General features: G+C 41.6%; 1 protein-coding gene across 1 annotated transcript in view; it reads right to left on the reverse strand.

Annotated features, from left to right (window-relative positions):
• Window positions 1–6,785: 6,785 nt before the first annotated feature.
• Window positions 6,786–27,346, reverse strand: part of LOC112112196 (RING finger protein 11) — a 41,150-nt gene continuing 20,589 nt past the window's right edge. Inside the window, exons 2-3 of the mRNA XM_024208007.3 lie at window positions 12,471–12,640; window positions 6,786–8,240 (exon numbers count right to left, since the gene is read on the reverse strand). Coding sequence (XP_024063775.1) covers window positions 8,069–8,240; window positions 12,471–12,640 — 342 coding nt within the window. The 3' untranslated portion in view covers window positions 6,786–8,068. The remainder of the gene's footprint in view (window positions 8,241–12,470; window positions 12,641–27,346) is intronic.

The following is a 27,346-nucleotide window of genomic DNA, read 5'->3' on the forward strand; positions in this document are numbered from 1 at the left end:
GGGAGGGGGCGCCTCAGGGTGGAGGGGGGCGGGGAGCTGCCGCAGGGTTGGGGGGGGCGCAAGGTGGAAGTTTCGCGCCCTAGGCGAAACTTCCTTGCACCGGCCCTGACTACTATTCCACTATTTGTTCAGCAGTACAAAATTAATTTGACAGTAAACTTTTCCTGGAAATCATGGCTCATGTAGCTGCTATTTCCATGTTTAAAAAGATTCTTTATAAATGTTTTCCATAGTAAGAAGTTTGGGCTGGAGCAACTCCTGTGTGTAGATCTCCTTCTTGCCACAAGAGGGAGCAATGTGCCTACAGTCTCATTGCCCCTCTGCCCTTATTCTCCATAGATGCCCCTCTGCTGCAAATCTGAGAGGAAAGTGCTCTGTAGAGATTTCAGGGCGCCTCAGCCTGGCACTGTCTGCTGGAGAATGGCTAGATTTCTGCACAGAAGTCCAGTTTGGACTTAACGCAGCCTTAAGTTGTATTTACTGCCCTCTGGGCTCCTTCAGCAACTCTGTTCTCAGTAGAGGGTGGGTGGAGTAAGAGGAGAGAGGGCCATTTCTGCAGGCAGGCTCCTGCCTGCACTGTGAGGGAGTCCCTTCTTGCATGCCAGGCTCCATGTTGATGAAAGGCCCTGTAAACTCCACTGCTCCTTTTCCCCACAAGATGTTGTTCTGCAGGAAGCTCCATAAAAGTGAACCTCAAAGAAGAATGGTCCCACCTCTCTTACCCTCTCCTGCAGGATTTTTCCCGGCAGGAGGAAGGAAATCGGGCAGTTTATAGTTTGCCCTTTCTTCCTCTAGAGAAGAAGTAAAATTGTTTCCCAATGCAAATTAATAGGTCGGAGCACAGACCAATGCCTTTCCACCAGGCTGATTGGTTAAGAATGTTCAACTCATACCCTTAAAACCAAATACAAAGATATCCTTGGTCTTCCATCATTAAAATCATAGGTGGGAATGTCTTTTCTAGAGACAGGACTTTCCCAGTTCAACATACTCACATATACACTACACGGTGGGGCAGCTGTACTATCTTCATATTATGTATCAATAGTTATGAGAAAAAGCATAGATTCAGCACTGCCATGTGTTTTTATATAATCAAAAGATTCTTGTCCTGCTTTACACATACAGCTCTTCTAATTCCAATTGCTTATTACTTTTCAAAGGTGTAGGCATATGTTGAACAAGAAATGCCATGAAAATCAACATCATCCCTATGCTGTGCAGAAAAGTGAACAAGCCTTTGGAGTCCTGCTAAAAGTCCATCTCTCAGGAGTCCTGCAGTACAATTTCTTAACATTTTGCTACCTTGCAGCACAAAGCGTAGTCCCCGTAAGATGAAGGTGTTAGCTACGGCTCACCTGGAAGATGTAGTGGGAAAAACAATGTACTGTAGCTTCACCCGTTTTCTCTTTCTCTCACTGTCCAAAGGATACGGAGGGAAACATCTCTGTAATGCATGATCAACTTTCCTAATGCTTTGGAGAGATGACAGTATAAATGAAACTGGCTCTCTTCTAGTCACATTAATAGAAATACCTCCTCTGTTAGCGAATGAATGAAAGAGTGATATATGTTTGGAAGGTATCAATATTTTAAATAAATCTTTAACTTTTGGAAATACTGTGCTTCTAGAATTGCTTTAAAACAAAAAAAGCAGAAACAACGAAAAATAGCCTCACACAAATCTCTTGTGTTAAACAGATAGAGCAACAGTGATTTACTGACCAAGATTTATCAACAGAAACAAAGCTAAAGAAATCTGCATACCATTTTGGTAAAATTTTTCAGGGATTTCCCTCTCCATTCAGTAATATTTCTTCAGGATTGGGATAATTCATTATATTCTGTTCTCTATGGACCTACTTCTGCATATTACTAGCTAGCACTGTAAGACAAAATGATTATTCAAAACTATGTATTTTGGTAAATTTCACTGTATTCACGGTTACTGGCCTTGTTTTATAGGAAAAGCACAAAACAAAGTAAGCTCAACAGCATTCTGTACATTAGTTAATTCCTTTTGACAATCATTACCCTACATTAGTTAACAGTAGCAAATGACTCAGTTCTCTGGATTACAAACAAACATACATGTTGGGTAGAGACTTATTTGTATTGTTACTACTTGCAGCTGCTTGTTTAAAAAAAAAAAAAAAAACTAACTATATGCCTTGGACATATTATTTCACATGACTGCAGCCTCATGACATGGCCACTCTGTCTAGCCACCCCTAGATGAGCATATTTATTGGCTGAATCTAGTACAATGAGCACTAGTGAAGCATTTGCTGATTACCACCCACATGTACATGATGCTGCTAGCCCTGCTAGTACTATTAGCGTTGACAATGGAAAGTGCTGTTCTATATGTCTAGGCTAGAGTTGGATGAAAACCATGGAGCTCTATGAACTTCCCCTGTTTATTTTTTTACTATAAAGTAAAGTTATGAAGAATACAGCACAATTTTTGGGAAGACATACTTCCACACTCTGGAATGTCTATTCTATGTAATTATATTAAAATAAATTTAATTACCACTTAATTCCAGTTATTGTAATTCTGCCAAAATCTGAGTCATACCTTAAAATTGACATTTTCCTCCAACGCCATAAGACTTGCTTTTTTTATTACAGAGAAACAGGGTAATAGAACAATCACATAGTTACACTATATCTTTGTCTCTTCACAACTTTAGAAATCATGAGTTTGGAATATGACAAAACTACTAGAAATAGTGGAAAAACCCCGAGGGATGTTGCCAGTATCCTTCTGTAGAGAAGATGAGACTGATGATATTGTGAAAGTTCTATTTCAAACACCACAGTGTTGACTGAGATATTACTGCCTAGAATGATTGCTAAATATCTATTAAACTTCTGCATAAGCAAGGTGTTGAAGCTACAGACCTATACATTTTAGCTTATCATTTCTTATTTGTAGAGAGAGGACTTTTGCTATTGCATAGCAAACCTGAAGTGTTCAGGTGGCTAGATTTTAGCACTATAAAATGTGTGTGGATACATATACTCATACATTTTGCTTTTCTGAGACAACACTATTTCATGGACTGGATAAAAAGGAAATGCAAAAAGCATAAGGGACTTTACCATTGGCTTGTGTGATCAAGAGGGAATCAAAAGTACTCAGGTCTCACCACTCTCAGCTCAAACATCCAAGCTGTAAGTTGGAACAATTCAGAAAGGAAACCATATATTTAAAATAGCAACTGCACCTGGCCAAGATCCTCCTATCCCACAGGAAAAACCCACACAAATTGTTTCTGGACAAGCAAGTCTATGATTGCTTTGTGGAGCTCCTCACACAAGTTGGGATTTTCACCGTCAAAGGCTACAGGACATATCCCCACACCTGGTGGATTGCTGGGATCCACAGGAAGCTAGACCCGTCTGTGTCCTTTCCCAAAGGGGACCCTGGCTCCTTGGCAGCATGGATCTATTAAGCTTGCACTGCCTTAATGATTTATAATTTTGAACTTCCCTCTAAACCAGAAAATGTAATTAAGCTGCCCTCCCAGTACAACAGGATTGCCTGATAGAACAATTGTCTTTAAAGTTATCAATCGCCTATATTTGCAGATAATGAAGCAATGTGTATTCTAAATTTCAACGGTTTTTCTCTGTGGCTTATAATTGTCTGCTCTAAGCTTGTATGCAAAGTTGAAGTCATCAGAAATTTGCTGGCAGTGTGCAACTCTAGCTATTTCTTCTACATAAATCAAAAGTATACTTTAAAAGAAAATGTTTACATTAATCCCTTTATCAAAAAGCATAAATTAAGCATTTCATCTGCAGAAAGTCAAAGGCCCCACTTTCTGATCCTGGAATAGGATTTAACAGCGGACAGCTTGTTAAGAATTATTAGCACACAACCATGTCCACAATTTCCCCCCAAAACTAAAATTCTATGTAAAAGGAATTTAATCTTTTAAAACAAACATTTATTCTGGATATTAAATCTGGGACTGTTCTGTGGATGGCTTAACAGTTATAGATTTTATAAGAAACATTCCCACGTGTTGGTTTTATCTGACATTCAACTGCTTGTTGAAGAGAAAGCTCTTCAAGGAATGAATCTAATGCACACATACACATACATAAGAGTGTATGCACATACTAGTGATAGCCATGTGATAAACTGTATTTAACATGCACTTTTGATCACCTAACCTGCACTCTGTCCACTACTCCATCTTCACCAGGACTTAATGTAACATTCAAAGCCTCTCAGCCGTTTCAAACATCTGCCATTAAAAAAAGAAAGAAAGAAACCATCACTGACAAGTTTAAGGTCTGATATCTTGTAATCCCTTGGGCTAGAAATTTGTGCTTTACATCACTAGAAAAGGGGTTTGTCATCTTTCCAAGGGGACAGTTGCTCCTAATCCAGAAAGGTTGCAAGATATTGGTACCTTAAAATCATAATTGTATGTATAAAAAAAATTAACTTTTAGAATTACCTAATTTCTCTTCCCTCAGAAGCCTACACAGCTTGGCTCGCAGTATTAAGGGAGCTGGCTTTATAGGTGAAAGGATTAAAACAATACCACCAATAACACTCACAACATTTCTAATAGTGTGTTTGTTAATTATCTATAGCAACTATGGAATTGAGCACCCAATATTTTATAAAATGTGCAATTAAGTTTTGTAAAGCATTTATGATATCATAGTGAATCACATGTATAATTGCTAAGGGATGCTTTAAAACAATAAAGACTATTTTTATCCAAAGTTCCTTTAGTGGTGAACTGCTTTTACAAGTTCAGTATTTTACTAGTAGTTTTTCAGGTAAAGATTTTTAAAGGATTTTAAAATCATGCTTAATTATACTTAGTTTAATGTTTGCAAAGTGCTTTGAAGATGAAAAGCATTATAATAAATACTAAGGGACTGTCTACGCTAAAAATACAACCACAGCAGGGAAACAGGTTAAAACAGGTGGCCATATCAGAATTACAAAACTGATTTAGACTGGTAAGATCTATGCTACACCACAAATGGATCCGCAGTTGTAAGTAGGTTAGGAAACAACTGTGTTGCAATCAAGTTGTCTAGTGTGTTTGTATTTGAGGTGTCAATAATTAATTCAGAACACCCCTGCAAAGTAGGAAGCAAGTATTATCCTAATTTTTACAGATGGGGGAATTAGACACAAAGGAAGTAGTTTCTGAGCTGGGGCTAGAATCCAAGTGATCTACAATCTCAATCTACACAGTTCTCTTGAAACTATTTTTTCCTGGGCTTAAGTAAATTACTTATATTCATTTTGGGTGTATGAATTAAAAGCCCCCCAAAAATCTGAATTTAGGCTATTTAGTTATGGAAAAGCAAGTCTATTATGCAACAGCATTGCACCTAGAGGTTTAAAATCAATTAATGTATTCATTATATTTACACATTTTAAATTAAAATTTGTTTTTGGAATGTTCTTGTGTAATCAATTCTAACTCTAGCCCTTTACACCTTTTGTTATAATTTTATTTAACAAGTAATTTAATTAAAGCATACGTTTGTTTCTCTTAACACTGTATATCAGTGTTAAAAGTTCAACAATACAAAGTGCCTGGAAAACCATTCAGCTCAATAACCAGTCATTTCAGTGCTCCTTCCAAATCTTTCATAATCACATATTATAATAGACTAATACCAACATGAAAAAGATGTTTAAAAATTGTTCATTTGCCAATTTTAAAAATCAAGGCAAAAGGAAAAAATTCTGACTAGAATACTTGACAAACATGGATATTATGATGTTATACACACACACACACAACAATGATTTGCCACTCAGAACATTGCACAATTTCAGGTCTTTCCTCTCAGCATTGCTTCATGTAATTAAGTCAGTCTGTGTGTGTGTGTGTCTCTCTCTCTCTCTCTCATAAAGGGGAAGGCAGGGGGAAATCAGGCAATGTGTAACAATTTCAATGAATCTGGTACTGTAGATTGTTCTGAACTGCTTTTGAATACCTACGGAATTCATATACAATACAGTGTGTAGCTTTCAGCTGCAGGGCTAATAAATAAACCAGCATGTTGATTCTGCATTCTACTGACCAACCTTTTAAAATCATTAATGACATATAATTGCTCTATATTATAAGTACACAGAGTTTTCAAAGTACTTGTGTTTAAATATAAATTGTTACATCAAGCACTCAAACTATATACACAGAACAATCAAGAATGTTCCCTTATTCATTGCAGTTAACTTCAGGCTGCATCCCATTTACTAGAATAAGCTTTCTCAATGTATCAGCTTTGCACTGAGTGTATAAAAGTCACAGTAGAGCAGTGGTGCCCAAACTTTTCCTGTCGCTGTCCCTGCCCCGCCCCTTACCAGTAATGGAATCTGTCCAAGTCTCCCTTCCATTACTGCACAGTTGTCTTAGCAGAAGAGCTTGGACTGAAGGCAGAGTTGGGGATCTGGGAGGAGCTGATCTGGGGGCAGAGAGGGAATGAGGGCAGAGCTGGCTGGGGATGAAGCAGGGGCAGAGTGGGGCTGGGATGGGGGCAGAGCAGGGGACAGATTGGAGCTGTGGCTAAGGGCAGAGCAGAGCTGCAGCTGGGATCGGAGCTGGGCTGGGGGCAGAGCGGGGCTGGGTGTGTTGCCTCCCTGCCCCCTGTGTGGGCTGGCTCAGGCCCCACCGTGCTACCCCTGAATGTTCCTCTGTGCCCTCGTAGGGGAGTGTGCCTCACACTTTGGGGACCACTGCAGTAGAGTACATTTAAGAAAAAAATAAACACATGCTAAGCAGATACAAAGATTGAAAGCTACAATTTTTGCTAGACTGTTTCTACCAAGCACATACCTTTTCTGATTCAGAATTGCAGACACTTGTATCGCTTCTACTTTAGCTGTACTATTTTTTCCCCTTGATCACTATGAAATTGTGTTTATATATGAACTTAACATTTATGTGCAAAACATAAAATACAGTTCTTATATCTGAAATGTCCACCAGTAGGACTTAACAAATACATTTCATTCAGAGACTGAGATACAGTATGTTTATTTTTAATTTCAATAACCTAAGAAGAACTACAGGAAGGAGAGATGCAGTACCCTTTTGCTATGGTGTAAGACATTGGCAGGAGAAGTAATCAACGCTGACATTAATTTTGTAAGAAGGGAAATAAATGGTTCTGAACAGTTTAATCACCATGGCTCCATTTTCATCTTGTCCTGAAGCACAGTGGTCCACTTTTAACATCATAAATCAAAAATGTTGATACTTAAGTTTAAGTATCATTGTCTGATCAAAACTGAAGCAAATTAAGGAAAAACAAACAGAAAAGGGTAAAACAAAATTTAACTGGCAGATTTGTTTTGCATCCTTACACTGAATTGTCACTTATAGAAAAGGGACAGTGCATCTCCATTTGCTTACAGGCTAGGAGATCACTTTGAATTCTGCATAATCCTAACTGCAAACAAAATATAGCACTTTTAACAGATTATAAATAAACTGGATTTCAAGCGTAGAGCCAGCCCAACGATAACAATACACTATTTAAAAAGACCTAAGGCAATGGATTCCATTTCCAATGGAAAAAAAAGAACTGTGCAAACAAGCTTAAAACTATTTCTTTGTGCCAGTGTTATAAAATGTAGCTTTTAATAAAGCCTTGACCCAAATACCAGGAACTTGTGAAAGGAATCAGAACAAAAATTGTTCCTTTATTTTAGGAAAAAATATCCTTATCTCGCTTCTAAGAAAATTTGATACACTCCATTTGAACATTTACAGTTTTTTTAGAACTTTATACAATTCCTATGTGTGTGTGTGTAATAACAGGCATTAAAGGACAACTATGTTTTTAAACATTGGGTCAAGGCTTTCCATAAAATAACTTCCTACTTTTTCTATATTCCCTAAAATATTATGTGTTTTTCCAATATCTGCAGCCATTCAGGAATTGTTAGGAAATGTACGTTTTGTGCATGATCTTAATTCCTAATCCCTGGCTCTTTGGGCTGAATGACAAAGGATCAAACCCATTAAAATGGATGGTTTCCTTGATGGGTCAGAGGCAAAACCCTGGCTCAGTTAGTTTCATATGATGAAAGCAGTGCTGCATCAACTGGCTCCATGCAGGAGGGGCATGTAAAGGATCTCATCAACCAGTCATCTATACAGTCCAGGTGGTAAATGTGCATGCATGGCAGAAATCGGATAGGATCCCCGTAAACAAAGTCCATCATACAGATCACACATCTGAGGAAAAAGAAGTTGGAGAAATGTTAAGATACTCTTATCGCTTTGGAAAGTTAAGCAGCAGTATTACCTACCCTGCTACTATGTTTATTGGAGAAAAGCACCAGGATAAGTTTATTATCACATCAACATCTGAATACATTTTACGTTAGCTTCATTAACAAGTCTCCTTAATTCTATGCCCAACACCACTTATAACAAAAATTAAAATAAAGATTAACCTTGAAAAGTAAAAGGCTGAATTAAACCCTTCAGTGTTCCCCCTGCCCCTCCCATAAATAAAATAATTTAAATAAACCGTAGATAATGAGAACCATGGGAAAACACACCAGGCGTGACTTGCAGTGCATGGCCACACTACGGGCTGAGCTTGCTCGAAGCAGTGTACTTCTTGCATGGTACTGCGCATCCTCAGCTCTCATAAAGGGGACAACCTCTCTGACTCTCACCATTTATGGCTGCCTCTCCTCCACTCCCCCTCAGTTACCACTGTTGCACGTATTTAATTTAAACTCCATGGAGTAGGACCTTGTCATCTTTGCCTCGGAAGGACTGTGCTTTACAATGGCTCTATGTAAGTAAATAATTCTATTATTACCTATTCTTTAATGCTTTTTAAAAGTGGACTTCTCCAGCCAGCCAAAGCTATTTCTACTTTAAAATGAGTAAGTGACATGCCTGGGTACGAAGCTATTTGCAGTAGTTGACTTATAAATATTAATCAGAACTTCACTTTAAAAAAAACCCAAGGTTCTCAGAGTTAAACTATGGGACAAAAACATGTAGGCCAAATCATCCCTCCAAGTCCACATGTGGAGGGGACAAACAACTTGCAAACTGGAGGAAGGGGTGTTGAAGGGGGCAATTCTTCTATGCCACTGCCTCACTTCCCCCAGCCCCATATAAGCCTCCTCTGCTGGGGCTGGGCTCCACAGGTGTGGAAGGGGCAGGTGGGGAAGCTGTTCTCTTCACCTCATCCTCTCGTAGACAGGATGGGGATTTCCTGGGTAAATTAACACTAATGCCATCAGCACTAGCTTTCTTGGGAGTGCTCTCGATGCTACGTCCCTAAAATCCCACAGAGCCTCCATGTGGATGACATTAGCCTCTGGCACATCCTGCCAAAGTAATGCTTTTTATCCCAACTCCTCACTCTGTATAATCTACCCATGTGGGGGAGGGGCACCCCTCCCATCCAACAAAATTAGGAGGATGCTGAATACAAGCTCAGTTTCCAGTGAGCTGTGTGGTTATAACCCACAGGGGGATGATTTGACTCTATCAAACACTGTAACTTGTTTGATCAATGTAAAAAGGCCCTCAAAACTGAAGAAGCCACAACTACTGTAGTTCCCCTGGTCTCCATCTCCCGCCACAGGCCATTTCCTTCAGGCATTCACAATCAATGCTGTGCTCTGTGCCATAACTGAAAAGGCTGCTGCTCAGTTCAACCGATTCTGTGAGAGATTCTGACATGAACGCTCCGAGGTGCAGTTCCTTTTTTCTATATTTTGGAATGATTTACAGTGGCAGATGTCGCCATTTTGAAGAATACAGCTTTCAAGGAAGAAAAGCTCTGGAATGGTGCTTTCTAGTGGCATAAGCTGACAATGTTGCCAACTCCCATGATTTTATTGTGAATCTCGTGCTATCTAGTGTTTATTTTTAAAGCCAGAGCTCCTGGAATCATGGGATTATGTGAGAACCTGTTTGTAATCAACTTAAACTAAACACTCTTAAAACAGTGTGTCCACACAAAGCGAGACTGGTTTAACTAAATCAGTTTTTTAAAATCACACCTGTCGTTAAACAATGCAACTTTTCTGTTTAGGCCAACCCCTCTCTCTTGACTCAGCACCTCCCTCCTCATGAGGGACTGTTGTCTGTGCTCCTGATTTCCCTCCCACATGAAGCAGCCAGACTCTCTCCAGCATGCTGCAATCAGATGTGCCCAACACAGCTGTGCTGCTGTTACTTTGCCATTGACTCAATGTTCTATGTAGGCCAGTCAGAGTACTTGAGCCTGAATCACAGGGTGTTCTTCCAATCAATCAACAGGAGTCTCTTGAGACTTGTCCTATGCCTGGAGGACAGAAGCTCCATCTCCATATCCCAGTATAAATGGCTGGAAACCACCAAGGCACCAGAATACTTTCAGTAGTACCAGGAGTGGCCACTCTAATTCTCTACCAAGCTAGAAGTGAAGAACCAAGTTCAAGTCTCAAACTTTTGGCCCTTCTGCAGTAGCATAGTATTTCCATGAGATTACTAGACCAGGTCAAATCCACTTTGACTTGTTGGAGAAATGATCAAGTTACTGTAACTTAGTCAGGTGAAGAGACATCTACCATAATACATCCATTTTCCTCTCAGTACGTGAAACTTCAGGAACCCTACTTGCTACAGCAAGCAGACTTTCAGCTCAAAAATCAAAGCCCTAGTGATTCACCACTGAAGACTATTCAAACCTGTCTCTAACTCACTTATCAGAGGGATGGGACAAGGCATAGGAAAACTTCAGTGATAGTGGTGCATGGAAAACAACGTTCCTTAAAACCACTACTTGGCCTGGAAAGAAAGCTGTAAATTTCCTTATGGCAGTCAGGCTTCAGAAAAGAGCGAAGAGAAACCTCCTTATTACTATCAAAACTCAGGAGACTGATTGCAGCCTGACACTTCCATTACAATGAATGGAAACTATTAAGCTAAATATATTGTTGCTTAAAAAATATTTATATGGTACCATAAATTTACAGGATGTCTTACAAACATAGCTAGGACACAGTCTGTGCCCTGAAGAGTTTATAATCTTAATAAGACAAGATAAGCAAAACATGGGACAACAATTCAGGAGAGAGAGGCTGTGATTATTCTTGATGCGGAGAAGAAGGGAGGATGGTAGAAGGCATGAAGTCAGAAATGCAAAAAAGGAGACAGAAGGATCAGTAAGACCAAAAGGACTGGGAGCAGCATGGAGGTGGGGGAATAAGGGCAGAGAGGAACACAGATGTTTTTGGGGACAAGATTAGGTAGGAGAGAAATAGGAGCTTTAGTTTGTTAGAGGCAACCAATGGAGGGATTCAAGGAATGGGATGATGTGGTCTGAGCAGGGATGGGGAAGACTGCTTTTGCAGTGGTATTTTGGCATCTACTTCACCCTAGGGCAGGGGTGGGCAAACTTTTTGGCCCAAGGGCCACATCTGGCTGGGAAAATCGCATGGAGGGCCATGAATGTAGGGCTGGGGCAGGGGGTTGGGGTGCAAGAGGGAGTGCGGGGTGTGGGAGGGAGTGCGGGGTGCAGGAAGGGGCTCAGGGCAAGGGGTTGGGGCAGAGGAGGGGAGCGGAGTGTACAATGGGGCTCAGGGCAGGGGGTTGGGGTGCAGGAGGGGGTGTGGAATGTGGGAGGGGGCTCAGGGCAGGGGTGCAGGGAGGAGTGCAGGAAGGGGCTCAGGGCAAGGGATTGGGGCAGAGGAGGGGTACGGGGTGTACAAGGGGAATCAGGGCAGGGGGCTGGGGTGCAGGAGAGGGTGTGGAATGCGGGAGGGGGCTCCAGGCAGGGGTGCAGGGAAGAGTGCAGGAGTGGGCTCACGGCAGGGGGTTGGGGTACAGGAGAGGTGCGCGAGGGGGCTCAGGGCAGGGAGTTGGGGCGTGGGGTGCAGGAGAGGTTTGAGGTGCGGGCTCCGGCTCAGCACCGCTTACCTGGAGCAGCTCCAGGGTGGCAGCGGCGCGCACTGGGCTGCTCCCAGAAGTGGCTGGCACCACGTCCCTGCGGCCCCTGGAGAAGGGGGAGCAGAGGGCTCTGTGCGCTGCCTGTCGGGACCTCCCCCGGCCATTGGGAGCTGTGGGGGTCGGTGCCTGCAGGCGAGGGCAGTGCACGGAGCCCTCTGCCTCCCCTCCCCCAGGGGCCACAGGGACGTGGTGCTGGCCATTTCTGGGAGCAGCACGGGGCGCACGGTGCCACGGGGGTGGCAATCCTGCGGGCCAGATCCAAAGCCCTGACGGGCTGGATCTGGCCCGCAGGCCGTAGTTTGCCCACCCCTGCCCTAGGGTATATAATCTCATTGCTAATCAAGGAAAGTGAGATGAAGAATAAAACAAGGCAAAAAAGAGAAAAAGTCGTCTCCTCCCAAGATCCACTCTCCTGCAGAAATGTCACTTAAAAAAACAAAAAACAAACAAACCAAAAAATAAACCACCGCCACCTTAAAACTACTAGTTTGTGTAACTTACTCTCTAATCTTCTTCTCAGAGCCATCTCGTCCAGGATCGTAGACTCCCTTAGGCAGGTGCTGTATAAGGCCTATCCTTTGCGCTATTCTAATTTGTTCCTCTTCTGTTAGTTGTGTTGCTAGCCGAGTCTGGCTAGGAGTTGGATGATAAACAGGAACTGGAACCTGCTCCTAAAATTAGAAGATTTAAAACAAAAAACAAAGTTTGCTTTGCTGATGTTTGCTGACATCAGTGGATTTTGGAATATACTAAACTTACTATTTACGCTGTTCCCTTTCTTACTCACTGAAGAATGTTTGCATGAAGCTCCCTCTGCTACCCCACACATTTTTGGCTTAAACATAATATGGAGGATAGGATAACGAGTGATGCCAGCTTCTCAGGAAAACTGGCAAGGATCTATTTTTGGCAGTTCTCTACCAGACTATTTCATTTTGTCTCCAGGAGTTATTCATAGATTAGTTAAATAGATGCACAAACTCCACATGAAAATAGGCAAGTAAAGTTTACATGGATTTAACTAATTGTTAGATGTTCTGCCTAACTATGAAATGTATGGAGAAAATTTACAAATATAAGTTGATGCATTCTCATTCTGTACACTTATGGAGAATCATTTGTGCTGATGGGCCCAATTTATAGTATCATGATTTTACAAAAGGATCTTTAATTGGCTCTGTAATTACAAAATCATGTACCACCTAAACAATAATTTAGACCTGTAGATTTATTTCTTAACAACTTTAAATATACTAACGTGGACATAATTGTCCAGTTAAACATCTGAACTTCCAATACATTTTATATATATATATATATATATATCTTTATGAATTCTCTAAAGTTGGACTTGAAGCGACATATATTTTAAATTTGTATTTCCCACACAAAAGAAAATATTTTAAACATACAATCTCTCTGTGACAGATATGGCAATTTCCTGCAATATCCTTAAATGACCTTATTGTATCAAGTTTATGTATTATTGTGGGCCAGGATTGTATCTAATCTCTGGAGGGGGGAGTTGTAACAAATATTGCAACACCATGCAGTATTTTTGGAGTCCAGTGTTTAAAATTAATGGTTTATGTATAATTGTGATCTACTCCATAAGAGAGGGCTACCACAGCTCCTCCAGGAACTAAAAACAGTGGGTGGTAACTGAGGCAAATCAGCCAGGTTGCAATCCCCCAAGAGAGGTGCCATCTTTTGGGGAGGCTCCCATATACTAGTTCAAATTAAATTCTCCAGAAACCAACAAAGAAAAAACCTGTAAATAAATAGCCTAAATTTAAGCGGACACAGGGCCTTCTTTGTAATCTGGCAAATGGACAGAACCTTCTGTCCAAAGGGGGCCCCCAATCCTTGCAGAATGGTTGGAAGGATTTGACCTACTATGGCCTCCTCAGGCTAATGGATGGCATCTAATAAGCTTATTAGCATATGTGTACGATCTTTTATTGTTTTTAATGTGTGTTATCGGTAATGCTGTCACCTTAAAAATAAATTGCTTGCTTATAAAAAGCTGTGTTGTAACTTGTAACTGAGTGCAATTATGCTGTTCATAGCCTTCACAGAGAAAGTAAAGTGCAGACGTTGGCCTGTTAGGCAGTCTGGCTTGCTGGGAATATCACAGTATAGGCAGGGAATCGTGCAGCCTAGAAAACCACTGGTCAGGAGGGAGAGAGATGTGGGTTGCTGCTCCAGGGAGGTGACAGCTGAGGATCCAGGAACTGTTAAGTGGGTGCCCTTGGTGGACCACAGGAGGGTAATACGAATGTGGTTACCCTGGACTGTGACACTCTTCTTCATCATTTTCTCCCAAACAGACGCTTTTCATTGTTGCTTAACCTTATTTCAGATACTTAAATCAGTGTTTAAACCCTGTATCTATATTCCTTATATTTAAAACAGAATTTTGGAAAACTGAAGCCATCATTTACAATAGTGTTTGTTGGGACAATACTTGATACATGACCTAATTAACAGTAGATTTATGGCAGTACTTACATTAAAGCCGTTTAACAGTGTCTACTAACTGCAGGGGAGAAAAAAATCTACTCATCAGAAAAAACTGAGTGAAACTACATATTTGTATGTCAGAGGCACAGCATCATTAATCATCTATTTTTCTTATAGTTCATGTTGAGAGGAAATTGCTTCATATTAATCATATAATATGAGACTAGGTAAATCAGACGTAGGAAATTTCAGACTCTGCAAGGTCCCCATCATGGAGTTTCCACTTAAACATCACCAGTTGCGGAGGCATCAGGCTTTACATCTCACAGAATAACCAGCAGGTTCAGCTCCCAAAACCTGAGGATCTTTATGGAGTCACTAGTTCACCAGGTACACTCCTATGACAGCCTTGTGCCTGTTCAATCCATCACAGGTTCCCTCAGCCCCTCCAGCTCCCGGACATCTCACTCCTGTGGAAGTCACAGTACCAAGGAATCCCATGCCAACTGCTGGGATTTCCACACCATGGAGTCCATTCAACATTGACGTAGGAATTACAGAGGGAGGGGAGAGAGTGGAACAATACAACATTGCCCTCAGTGTCTTTGTCCCCCAGGTTTCTGCCAGTCTGGGTCAAGGTTAGCAAAATAGTTGAGAATATTTATGCAATATGCCAATCAACCTTTAGGACTCAATAACACTCCTGGCAACCTCATACAGAAGACTTTAGTTTCAGCTGAATGCACACAGCCTGTTAGATTCTTCTCTCAATGCAGAGAGCGTATGATATGAGCAAGGTGTTGCATCTGCGAATACATGAATGCACTGACCTGCAAGAATCACAGAAGGCAGACATAGAAAGGACCCTGCAGGCCATCTCCTGTCAATATATGCTTGTTTCCTACAGTACACGTCCTAGCATTTTTGTCCAGCCTAGTTTTAAGAATCCCAAGCAAAGGGGCTTTCCATTGGGAGACTATTCCACAGTCAAACAAATTTCCCTGTCAGGATGCTTTTCTTAATATGATCCCATCACTATTTAGTTATTCCTTCTTATACAACACTAAATAATTTCTCTCCCTCTGTAGATTTATGTCCAACCCTGAAGCCAAGCTATATTTATCTAGGTTTATGATTTTTCTTTACAAATTATGATCCTTTTTGTTCTGGCATTGTAAACCCACCCATCTTTCTGGTAGAGCAATGACTCAATGATCCCCGGGTGGGGTCGCACCAGAGCCGCATACCGAGAGTGATACATACACCCAAATAAGTCAACTTCCCTACTCTGCGACATGATGCCTTTGTGTATCCAGCCCCCAAATGCAACTTTTACAGCCATATCACATTGTAACTCATCTCTAATTTGTTCTTTATCATCATCATCTTCAGGCCTCTACCAAATATCACTTCCAAAGTTTCTTCCTCTCACTAAGTTATGGATGTTCCAGACTAATACAACTGGGGAGAAAGTCAGCATTTTCCCAAACTGGATCTTCTGTAATTATTTGTTGCCTATACTCCTTATCTCTCTGAGTCCCTTTGTACTATTTCTCTGTCCTCTGGACTGGCGTCCTCAAACCCTCCCCACAAATTTAACATCACCTGTGATTTTCTTCCAGGTTATTAAAGAAAGTGCTAAATAGACTAACAGAGAAGCCGAACACTTCCCCACTACTTGACACACTGCTGCTTATCATCACCCATTGTTTATGAAGGTTTAACAAGTTTTTAAGATGGATCCTGGACTGACTGAAAAACTAGCAAGCTCTGCAACAAAGACTCTGAGGGTAAGAACATGCTTTAGGCAAGGGATGTAATATGTTAAGTTTTAGACTCTAGAAAGCATGTTATACTTTTGTTTTATTTGTAACCATTTCTGTTTCCTTTATTCTGACTCAATACTCACTTGAATCTGTGATTCTCTGTGCTTTGCTAATGAACTTATATTTGTTTTCACCATAAATAGATTACAGTGTGGTGTTGTTATAAAGGATCTGATCCTGAATTGCAACCTTCCAGCTGTGTGTACGCTCTCTCTTTGGGGACCCCTTACCTGATAATTACTGTGAGTGTTCAGTGTCAGGGGATGGACACTACAGGCGGACGCTTCGGGGAGTTTGGGGAATTGGGTACACAAAGTGTTAAGCGGCAAGGCAAAGTAACAGCTGGCAGAGTCCTGAGGAGTTTGTTTGCGTGGCTAACTGACTGAGTGTTCCAGGGAGCTGACACACAGTTTAGCACTAGCAAGTCTCTCTCTCACTGAGGCAGGGGGATAACATCGTGACCTACAGTTCTGTCTCACAGTGGAACTACCAAAGAGGAGGAAACTAGACAGGGAGCACTTGCTGTGCCATGTTTGAGCAGAAAAGGGAGTGATAGGGCAGCCACCCCACTACACTATGGACATTTATTCGAGTTAGGCAGATGGACTAAGATTTAGCCCCATTTTAAAAAAAAGTCTGCTTTGTATTTCAAGTAAAGATTGGTATTTAGCAGTGTTACATGTTCTGGAAACAGGCAGATTCTTTTGGGTTAAAATGCTTTACTGCATTTTTACATGAGCATCAATATGAAAAAGGCAAGAGTGAAAAGGGGAACATTTCCTATTATCTCCCTGTCCACAGCAAAATACACACACTGCTTAGTAACTAATCACATGATTATCAGGGGTATTATATGATGCTTATTCATGTGAGTAAGAGACAGCACAACAACAACAAACCCCAGTGAGGCATCTTTTAAAGTATACTTAGGAAGATTCAGATGATAGCCCATCACATGACCTTATGAATTAGAAGGTTATAAATTGATCTGAATATAAATGGGATCTAAAGGAAAGCTGTGGTTCTTTAAATAAGATTCTGTTACGTGATAAAAGCAGGGTGGCTCCAAAATGAGAAATTACTCATCTTAACCAAGTGAAGATTGCTTTTATTAAGTGTTAGATGTTCACAATATAAACACAGTGAGAAGCTACATTTTTAAACACCCAAAAACACAGCAAAAGGAAACATCTCTCAATTATTTTAGTCTTCAGTACACAGTGAAGTGCTGCCATGACCAGCAATATCTTGTTTGTTTATTATTCCAATCCCCTACCTCCCAATTATGTCTTCTCCCCTCCCTCCCAGGTAGAAGAGGAAAACAGAAATGATCAAAGACATCCCCCCATAACATTCAGAAGCTGTCCATAACTATACCCTGATCTGGAAAAAATGATCTTTTGTCTTCCTGTGTCAGGTCTTCTTTGTACAACACTTTCATGTCTGACATAACCAATTAAAGTCAAGAATTTGCAGTTGCCAGCTGTGAGCATCTACCATCTAACATGCTAGACAAGAATCTCTTCTCAGATGAGTAGCCTGAGAGGAAGACAAAAAATCGTGCTGTCTTTTACTGTTAATCCATCATACTAGTGATTAAAAAAGAGGGACACTGACAAGGTCCCATGAAAATGCATAAATCAGTATTACTGGAAGTAAAAATACGTAACACTACAATATGCATGATTGAGAGTGCCTGAAGGCACTGTTAATCTCCCCTCAAATTACTATTCAAAGTTGGACCATCAACCCAACCATTATGTAAACATTTTAGTAAAAACAACAACATGCATAAGCACAGGGCAGAATACTATGTGAAGTGGTTTGTGGTGCTTATATTTGTGAGTAATATTTTTGAAAAATTCTGAAAGTATTTATTCAATGAATATGAGCATTCTGATTTCTTTAGCCAAGTCCTTTAGAACAAGGATTTATTCTGTTCTGTGGGGGGAAGGAGGGGTTAAATGTTAGCTGAAGAAGCACATTTTAAATATTATATGGATATGAGGTATCAGGGATTTTCATGTTTATATACTGATATATTTAAAACAAAAGACTAGAAGGTGTTTGTACACACAGTGGAGGCAGATCTATAACATTTCAATTAAAACAACAAACTGGAAAACAGTACTTTATTTCCAAGATTTAGGAATACAGAAAACAAAATGAGCATTACTTTTCCCAGCAATTTTTTTGCAATCCTATAGCTATTTTTAAAATTAATATGTATTCCAAATATTAAACCTTGTAACCAAAGTTTAACGTGGAACTCCCATTCTCTAAAATTAAACATTTTGGGATGTTAACCTCATAAGATAATGATCTCTCGTAGCCTAGACGGACAAAGTTAAGGGTCTTTGCAGGATCAGGGTCTATGTGTGTGTTTAATTTTACTGTCATGAGCAGTTCCACTGATTTCAATGGGACTAGTCACCACAGTAAAGTTAAGCATTTGTGTAAGCCTTTGCAGGATCAGACCTTAGAGCCCAAATTCTCAATCCTCTCTCATGCAAGTAGTCCCATTAACTTCAAGGTGGATCGTTCAAGGGAGTAGTGGTTTGCAGGATTACAGCCCTTAATCAAATTATGTTTATAGCTAAAGGCCCTTTGACATGCATATAAGTAAAAGAGATGATATAATCCTAATAATTGTAATATAGCTAAAATGGAAGCATAAAGCTTTTCTGTCCCTCTTTCCATCATCCCTCATGGAAAATGTTTTTGCAGACAAGTTATGAACCACTAAATTCATAACCAGCATAGGGAAACCTTGTCTGGTTTATTTATCCCTTGATTAAATTGTCAAACACCTCAAACTAAGATGAAATTTCATGTTGATTTTATTTTTATGCAAAAAGCTAAAAATCCAAACAAATATCCATACTAGTATTCCTCTAATATGACTTAAAACCCTCTTGATGCCCAGTTTATTTTAATTAATGTATTACTTTTTCATGTGAATTTAGGGCTGGTGAATGATCCCTGATGGACAGCCCTGAAAATGGGCATCTTCCACTTATCCACAACAGCGATAGCTCAGATAGTGGCAATACATGTCTCCCTATACTGATCTGCCAATGCACTTCACCCCTTGGCTAGAAGAGCATCTTGAGGGATAGAAGAAGAATTCAGTCTCCATGCTTATTCAGTCCTGATTCAGTCAATTTCCCTGGCCACTCTCAAGAGACCCTGGGAGAGCAGCAGCTTGGGTTTCATCCTCCTGTGATGTGACCATCCATGTCTTCAAAAAAATCTTTCTTGAGTCCTCCAACAAAAAGGAGGATGTCAGAACTTTAGAATCCTAATGTAAGAAACAAGCGGGGGGGGGGGAACCCCTAGCAATGTTCTTCTGTGTGTGGGCCCCATAGTACTTTTTAAGCATTTTCTGCCACAAGAAGGAGCTTTCATTAGGTGTGAGTTCTACTCTGCAGATTTCTCCTTAAAACACTATAGTCATTTATCTGGCAAGGTAGGTACAACTCCTCGACAGTCATTGCTTACGCTGCTGTAAAACTGCTTTCTCTAACCTCACATTGTACAGCATTTTCATCTTGTACTTGCATACATAATGATTTTGTAATACTCTGAAAACAGGTCACTGGTAAATCAGAAACTCTTAATCCCAGATAAAGATTATTTTAAGATTATTTTATTCCACATAACAGCAATACGTTATACTGATATGTATAAATATATAATTTTTAGAATCGCACCAACCTGCACAATTTTCCCTTTGACCTTCCTGCTCCCTACAAAAGGTGAAGTACTAATTCACAACCTATACATAGATCCATTTAGCTCTTAAGAAATATATCGGCATAACTTTACATTATTCTTTTTTTAAAAGGAATTATTATATGAGGAGTAAACATACCACATGGATATTTAAAGGAACACGTAATTTGTTGTTAATGTCTTCTTAAAATTATTACACCTAAAATTATGAAAAATCTATATATTTTTATCACATCTGCCGTTTGTTAGTTACTTTTTCCATTTTTTAACTTGGACAATGAAAGTTGGTAAAAATCAGTTTCACTTTCTGGTTCACACTGTTGCAGTGTTTGGATTGCAAACACCACAGGGAATGTTATTTGTTTAAAAACAACTAGGTGGGATTTAAACATAAATAATAGAAACATTTATTTTGTGTAAGCTTTAAAAATATAAACATCAAAATTTTGGGCCAAATAGTTTCTGTCAATAATTTAGACACCAGAACAAGTCAATTGGAAGAGCACCAATTCTTTTAACAGCATTTAGACACGTGATGTTGTAGAAGTAAATTTATATTTTTATTAAAGGGCTGAAATGGCCATAAAGCAGTTCCTTGAGTTTCTCATTCCATAGCTGTGTCAGCCAAAGCATAGACTCAAATGTGGAAATAAAGAAAATAAAAAGGCCTCACTTGGTTTGTTCTTCCCCTCCATTTTACCACTGGGAAATGCAGGGAGAATGGAGTGAAGAGTTAGGGAAAAGGAGAACAATACAGCAGAATGAGAAGTTAAGAAGAGCAGGATACATTTTTCTTTTAAATTTGTATTTTTTTTTAAAGTCATCTGACGTAATGACACTGACGTCTCAGATCCAATCTGATGCTGGCATTTTCAGAAGCAGAATGATACGCAGCAGCCCACATTCCAAAGAATGCAAAGAGGTGCAAGTCTATAGAGGGCAAATAGCAAGTACTATACTCAAAATACTACATGTTTCTTATAAGCACAGATCTCTAGATTAACATCGCCAAATAGGTGCACTACTCATCCTCAAACTTTCTCTGCTATGGTCTACATAAGAAATATATTTTCATGCGATATTGGTAGCAGATTTCCTTTAGTGAGGCAAAGAACCATGTGATCTCTGGCTGAATTAATGAGACTATCATAAGAGCTGTGGAGCTTACAGCCATTCAGCATTTCCATTAACTTTAATCAAAAGCACAGATTCCACTTACACTGTAGTCTCTGGGTGAGCCTAAGTTTTTAGCTCTGCCAAGTGACTTTTTTAAAAACTGAAATGAGTGTCAGAAATTCCTGCCCCACTCAGCAGGATTTTGATTTTACAAACAGAGGGACAGAGCACGGCCAGCCCTTATGCTGGCACACAGCGGGGGCAAAGAGAGAAAGGAGCAAGACGCTTTCCATCACCTTTGGCAGCCCATATAAGCGATGATGAAAATCACAACCCGTTTAGGGGAACAGAGTTGCTACTGATCAATGCCGAAGAAAGCAAGGAGTTGGAGAAACTACAGCTTTGAGTCTATTCTCTAGGTTCTTATACTGCACTCATCACTGTAGTATCTGAACGCCTTGCAGTAGCACATTAAACAACAAAACTATTATCTATCACAGCCCACTGAATGGGAGTCAGAGATTGCAGGATCCATCCCTTCAAGGGGTGCTAGCAGTTTGTGTGCTGCTCCATACACCAGGAAGCTCTGGCAGACTGTCTCTCTGAAGGATAATGTTCCATGAACCACCTCTTATTGCAGGCTAAATGCTGTTAGTACAATCTAGCTCATAGGTGGGAAATAACTAGGCAGCTCCTCCCCCCTGCACCCAACCTTGACAGTGCAAGGACTGGCCTACCCCAGAAACACCCCAGGGCCCTGCCCCCCCATGCCAGGTGCACCAGGTGTGGGCAGGCAGGCTCAGCTGAGCAGGATCCAAGTGTGGAGGAGCTTAGTGTGGGGGGGTCCAGGTGTGGGTTGAGAGGGTTCTGTGTGGGGCAATCTGGATGCAACGGTAATGGCACTCTGCAGGGGGGTCAGGGTGAAGGTGATTGCGGCTCAGCGGGGGGGGAGGAGGGGTCTGGGTGTGGGGGGGATAGAACTCAGCAGGGGGGTCTGGGGAGCTCAGTGCAGGGTCCAGATGCTGGGGGAGTGGGACTCAGTGGGGTGGGGATCCAGGTGCAGCTGGTTGGGGCTTGGTAGGGAGGGGATCCTGGTGCGGGTGGCTCATCAGGGTGGTCCAGGTGCAGGGGGAGTGGGGCTCGTCAGGAGGGTCTGGCTATGAGGGGGTCTGGATGCACAGGGGTTGGGTGGATGCGTGAGCAGTTCCCTGTACAGAGATCCCCCTGCAGCTCAGGAGCAAAAGCACGGGGGGGAGGGGATATGTCATACTCATGCTGGAATGTTGAGTTACGTTTTAACACCAGTTAACTACCACAATTGTAAATTCTAGTGTGCGAAGGATACAAACATTTGTTCCTTGTCATGTTTAACCTGAATATCTGTATAGTGGCCTTATGCTGTGATGTACAATTGTTAGTTAACATGCTCAAACACTACTAAAATTTCAAGTTTAGACATACTCTTAGTTCTACTTGAGTGTACCGCACTAAACAATTCTTATAGTTCCTTATTTACATTCTTCATGTATTTGCAGACTGGTATATTCCTCTCTCTCCCCTTAGTTGTTGCCTAACCAAATATTGTGAATTTAACAGTCTGGATCGGGGTGGCCAACCTGAGCCTGAGAAGGAGCCAGAATTTACCAATGTACATTGCCAAAGAGCCACAGTAATACGTCAGCAGCCCTCCATCATATCTCCCCCACTCCCAGCGCCTCCCGCCCACTGGCAGCCCCGCTGATCAGCGCCTCCCCATCCCTCCCCGCACCTCCTGATCAGCTGTTTCGAGGCGTGCAGGAGGCTCGGAGGGAGAGGGGGAGGAGAAAGGGCATAGCAGGCTCAGGGAAGGGGGCGGGAAGAGATGGAGTGGGGGCAGAGCCAGGGGTTGAGCAGTGAGCACCCCCCAGCAAATTGGAAAGTTGGCGCCTGTAGCTCCAGCCCCGGAGTCGGGGCCTATACAAGGAGCCACATATTAACTTCTAAAGAGCCGCATGTGGCTCCGGAGCCACAGGTTGGCCACTCCTGGTCCAGATCTTTCCTCACAAATCTATCCCTCTTATTGCCATGATTTTTTTCTGCTCTATTTCAAACTCCCTCCAATTTGTCAGTATCTTCATTACAATGTGTGGTCCAGAAGCAACTGTAATAGTCCAGTTACTGCTACATACCTGAGCCATACATGCTATTGCCTCCAGGCACACTGACTTGGTGCTTTTGCTATGAAGAGCTAAAATGCACTGGCCCTTCTGCAGTCATAATACACTGCAAATGTATGTCTATTGTGCTGTCCATTATCACTTTGGTCTCTTTCCTCCTACTAAGGACTTACCTAAAGTCCACTGAAGTCAATGGACAGACTACCACTGACTTAAAAGGACTTTGGATCAAGCTGTTACTGACTATGGCATGTATTGTGTGTGTTGTTTTTCCATTTGTACTTTCATGCATTTTTTTCAAACTGAATTTCACAGAGTCTTCTGCTCTTTTTGCTTCATCAGGTTATTAGATTTACTTGGCATAGTGGTGGAGGTGTAGGGGCTGTTTTTGTAAATGTTATTCTGGAAAAGTTTTATCAGATTTGATTATGTTAAGATTTATTCTGAGATAATTTACTTATCCTCCCCCAAGTTGTATTATTTTAACACCACACACCATTACTGTGTGAATTATAGTACTATTATTGTAGGTTACTTTAATAACCTTTTAGAAACATTATGAGATATCTGCCAATTTTATAATAGACTTTACTTATTACACAGAAAAAAGAGCAGTTCACATATATAGCTCAATACCAGTTAATAAAACACAATTTAATGAACTTATTACCCATAATTTTGTATTAACCCCTCATTATGTTTTGTTTCCAAATAGCCATCCAAAATGCAAGTAATTTTTAGCACACCTGAAAAATTATGCTTTAGTTTTCAAAAACAGAAAGAAATCTTTTGTTTTTAATTTGTCAAGAGACCTAGGACAGACAACCAGATCAGTCAAAGGGAGTTATTGTTCAAGTTAGAATCAGTAATAGTAGCTTTGTCTAGTAGACACAATTCATTTAACAGTAATACAGTCGGTAATGTCTAAAGAAAGCATTAAACTCACATCTTGTTAGTTAAAATGGTAACTGATTCCTGACTTACTGGGTCTTCAAATCTACAAAAGGCCTGTTTGATACTAAGGGTACGTCTACACCCAGCCGCTAGTTTGGCGGCTGGCAATCGAAGTTCTGGGTTCGACTTATCGCGTCTTGTCTGGACGCGATAAGTCGAACCAGGAAGTGCTCGCCGTCGACTGCGGTACTCCAGCTAGACGAGAGGAGTACCGCGGAGTCGACGGGGGAGCCTGCCTGCCGCGTGTGGACCGAGGTAAGTTCGAACTAAGGTACTTCGAACTTCAGCTACGTTATTCACGTAGCTGAAGTTGCGTACCTTAGTTCGATTTGGGGGTTTAGTGTAGACCAAGCCTCAGAAATGGACTGGATGAAAGCTATGAAGAGGATTCCAAACACATGTAATTCTCTCCCAACAAACACACATGGCAGGACTATGATACTTCTTCAAACAGATCACCACACTACTCCACAAAACATGTAACCTAACACCACTTTATAAAATGGTATTAAATAGAGGAATAAAATACAATTATGATTCTTTGCATATCTCAAGAATATGCAACCCCTTATGTTAGGGAAACAAGAACCCCTATCAAAACTAATCGCACATAACTTATGGTTTGACACACTTTTTTCTTTAAAATAGTTGTCAGTTTTTGTTTGATTTCAGAAAGTAGCTTTCAGAACAATAATACTTAGAAAAATTGATGTAGTATGTATGTAACACGGTGGCTTGCCCCTTAAGGGTTGGAGGGTCTGGGGCCACCCAACCATGATTACGAAGGAGGCACACCTGGGCTGGATCAGGGGATTCCTTATCAAGAGCAGCGGAAAGCTGCAGGGGGTGGCTGACGAGAGAAGGAAGCCATGGCTAGAGCTCCAGCTAGAAAGGGTTGGGACTGGAGGCTTTGGGTGGGGCAGAAGAACTAGGGCTGAGTATGACTTTCTGTGTTACGGTTATGGACTTTAATTTTGGGACCCTGATGATTTTGAAACATTTGTTATTTAACCAGCCCTGGGTGGAGGGTGCTGCTAGCCACAAGAGAAAGCGTCTGTGTGTGTGGAGTTCTTAAGGGGCCTGCAAGAGGGGGCTAACAGAGGCAAGGTGCCTTCAAAGTGACCTCTGGCCAAAAGGGGGTGCTCAGTAAGTGGCAACCCTGCTACAATATACTACTGGGCGCATAGGTGCTGACTTCCTGTGTTCCTGTGGGTGCGCCAACCCTGCTTCGCTCCCACCCTGCCTCTTCCTGCTCCTGCTCTGTCCCACCCAGTTCCGCCCCTTCCCCCACCTCTTCCTGCACCCACTCCTCCCCCTCAGCGCTTCCTGCATGGCGCTGAACAGCTGATCGTGGTGGGCAGGAGGCATTGGGAGGGAGGAGGAGGAACTAATTGGCAGGGCCCACTGGCAAGGAGGAGGCACTGATCCATGGGGCAGCCAGTGGGTTCTGAGCACTATTTTTTCTGTGGGTGCTCCAGACTCAGAGCACCCATGGAGTTGGCGCCTATGACTGAGGGGTTGTTGTGATATCACTGCATCCCTACTGTTACACAAAGACCATTTAACTGCATAGTATTACTGTTTACTCTCCTTCATTTGAAGGTCCCTTTGGGAAGTCTGGAAATGATGAAGGACAAAAACATCACAGCATAAAGCATTTCTAACCTTGATTTTCCCTTTACTAAGTACCATAATTAACATGGCTTTCTTGTTATAAGAGAAACTTCAAGGAAAGACTTTTCATGCAGAAATACCTTTGAGTAAGCATCCTCCATTGTTGCAGAGGTAGGAGTTTTGCCATTAACTTCAATGGAGCCACGATTTCACTCATCTCTCCTGAAAAAATTTTTTTTAAATATTCTCCCTCTCCCAAATCACTCATACTTTCTTCTGTTTCTGGACTCTTACACAATCCCTCTTCCCCTCTATCTAGGTTTCCCTTTCTTCTTCTGTCACGGAGTGTGGGGGAGTCAGGGCCTTGCACACCCCATTTCCTGCAATTCACAGTGACTCTCAGCCTGCCAGCAAAACAGAAGGTTTATTAGATGACAGGAACACTGTCTAAAACAGAGCTTGTAGGTTCAGAAAACAGGACCCCTCAGTCAGGTCCTTCTTGGGGGGTGGGGGGCCCAGACCCAGGTTTTGGGCCTCCCCCCGTCTCCCCAGCCAGCTCCCAACTGAAACTCCTTCCTGCTGCCTCATGCAGCCAGACCCCTGGCTGGCCCCAACCTCCTCCTGGGCTCAGGTTACGAAGGGCAGCCGCCATTGTTTATGTGCTGGCCATCAAGTATCATCCCTCAGTGAAGTCATACCCTTATTTCCCATCACCATCTAGTACTGGTGCAGTACCCCAGGGAAACGGAGGCACACCCCGTGTTAGCAGAAGACAGTAAACTAGTAAAACTCCCATGCAACAATACCAGGTTAATACTCCCTACTCCGTCACACCTTCTCCCTATGAACCCCCTTAGCATTCCTGCCCTTTTCAAGAATTTACTGAGTCCTCCACTTCACTGCTGAAAATGTATCAATATCACCAGGACAGGTTTCTCTCCAGCTCCAAATTATGTGCTGCCACACCCACTATTTTGCAAGGAGGTTTTTTCCTTAAAAGAGGTTAGCACAACTCCCCCCCCCCCCCCCAAAAAACAAAAAAAACTGTCTTAACTCATAACTTAGCCTCTGGCTTCAAGGCCGCCCCTCCCAGAGTCTCTGGCACTTCTGCTCCTGGCAGCTTCCCAGTTCCAGTCCTAAAATTGAGGTTACAACACAAAATGGAGTTCACAATTGGATACAGACATATCCCACTCTGTCGCAGCCCCAAAGAGCTCACAATGTAGTTTAAGACAAGATGTAATGTGGGTAAGGGAGAGTTGTGGGGGTTTTGTTTGTTTGTTATTAATGAAAACAAATAGGCAGATCAAAAGCCGTAGTCTCAGCTCACCACCTTCCTAGCTATTATCAGCTTACCGCTTGCTGTAGAATTCTGGTAGAAGTGAGTATTAAGGAGGGATTTGAAGGAAACTACAACAGCGATTTTACAGATTTGTTTTTTGGGGGGAGGGTGTTCTATCCATACAACACAGTGATTGTGGGTGAAGTTGTCAAGCATGTGATCAAAACTGAC

The sequence above is a fragment of the Terrapene carolina genome, unplaced genomic scaffold (genome assembly GCF_002925995.2).
Source record: "Terrapene carolina triunguis isolate 2854851 unplaced genomic scaffold, T_m_triunguis-2.0 Scaffold103, whole genome shotgun sequence".
Lineage (NCBI taxonomy): Eukaryota > Metazoa > Chordata > Testudines > Emydidae > Terrapene > Terrapene triunguis.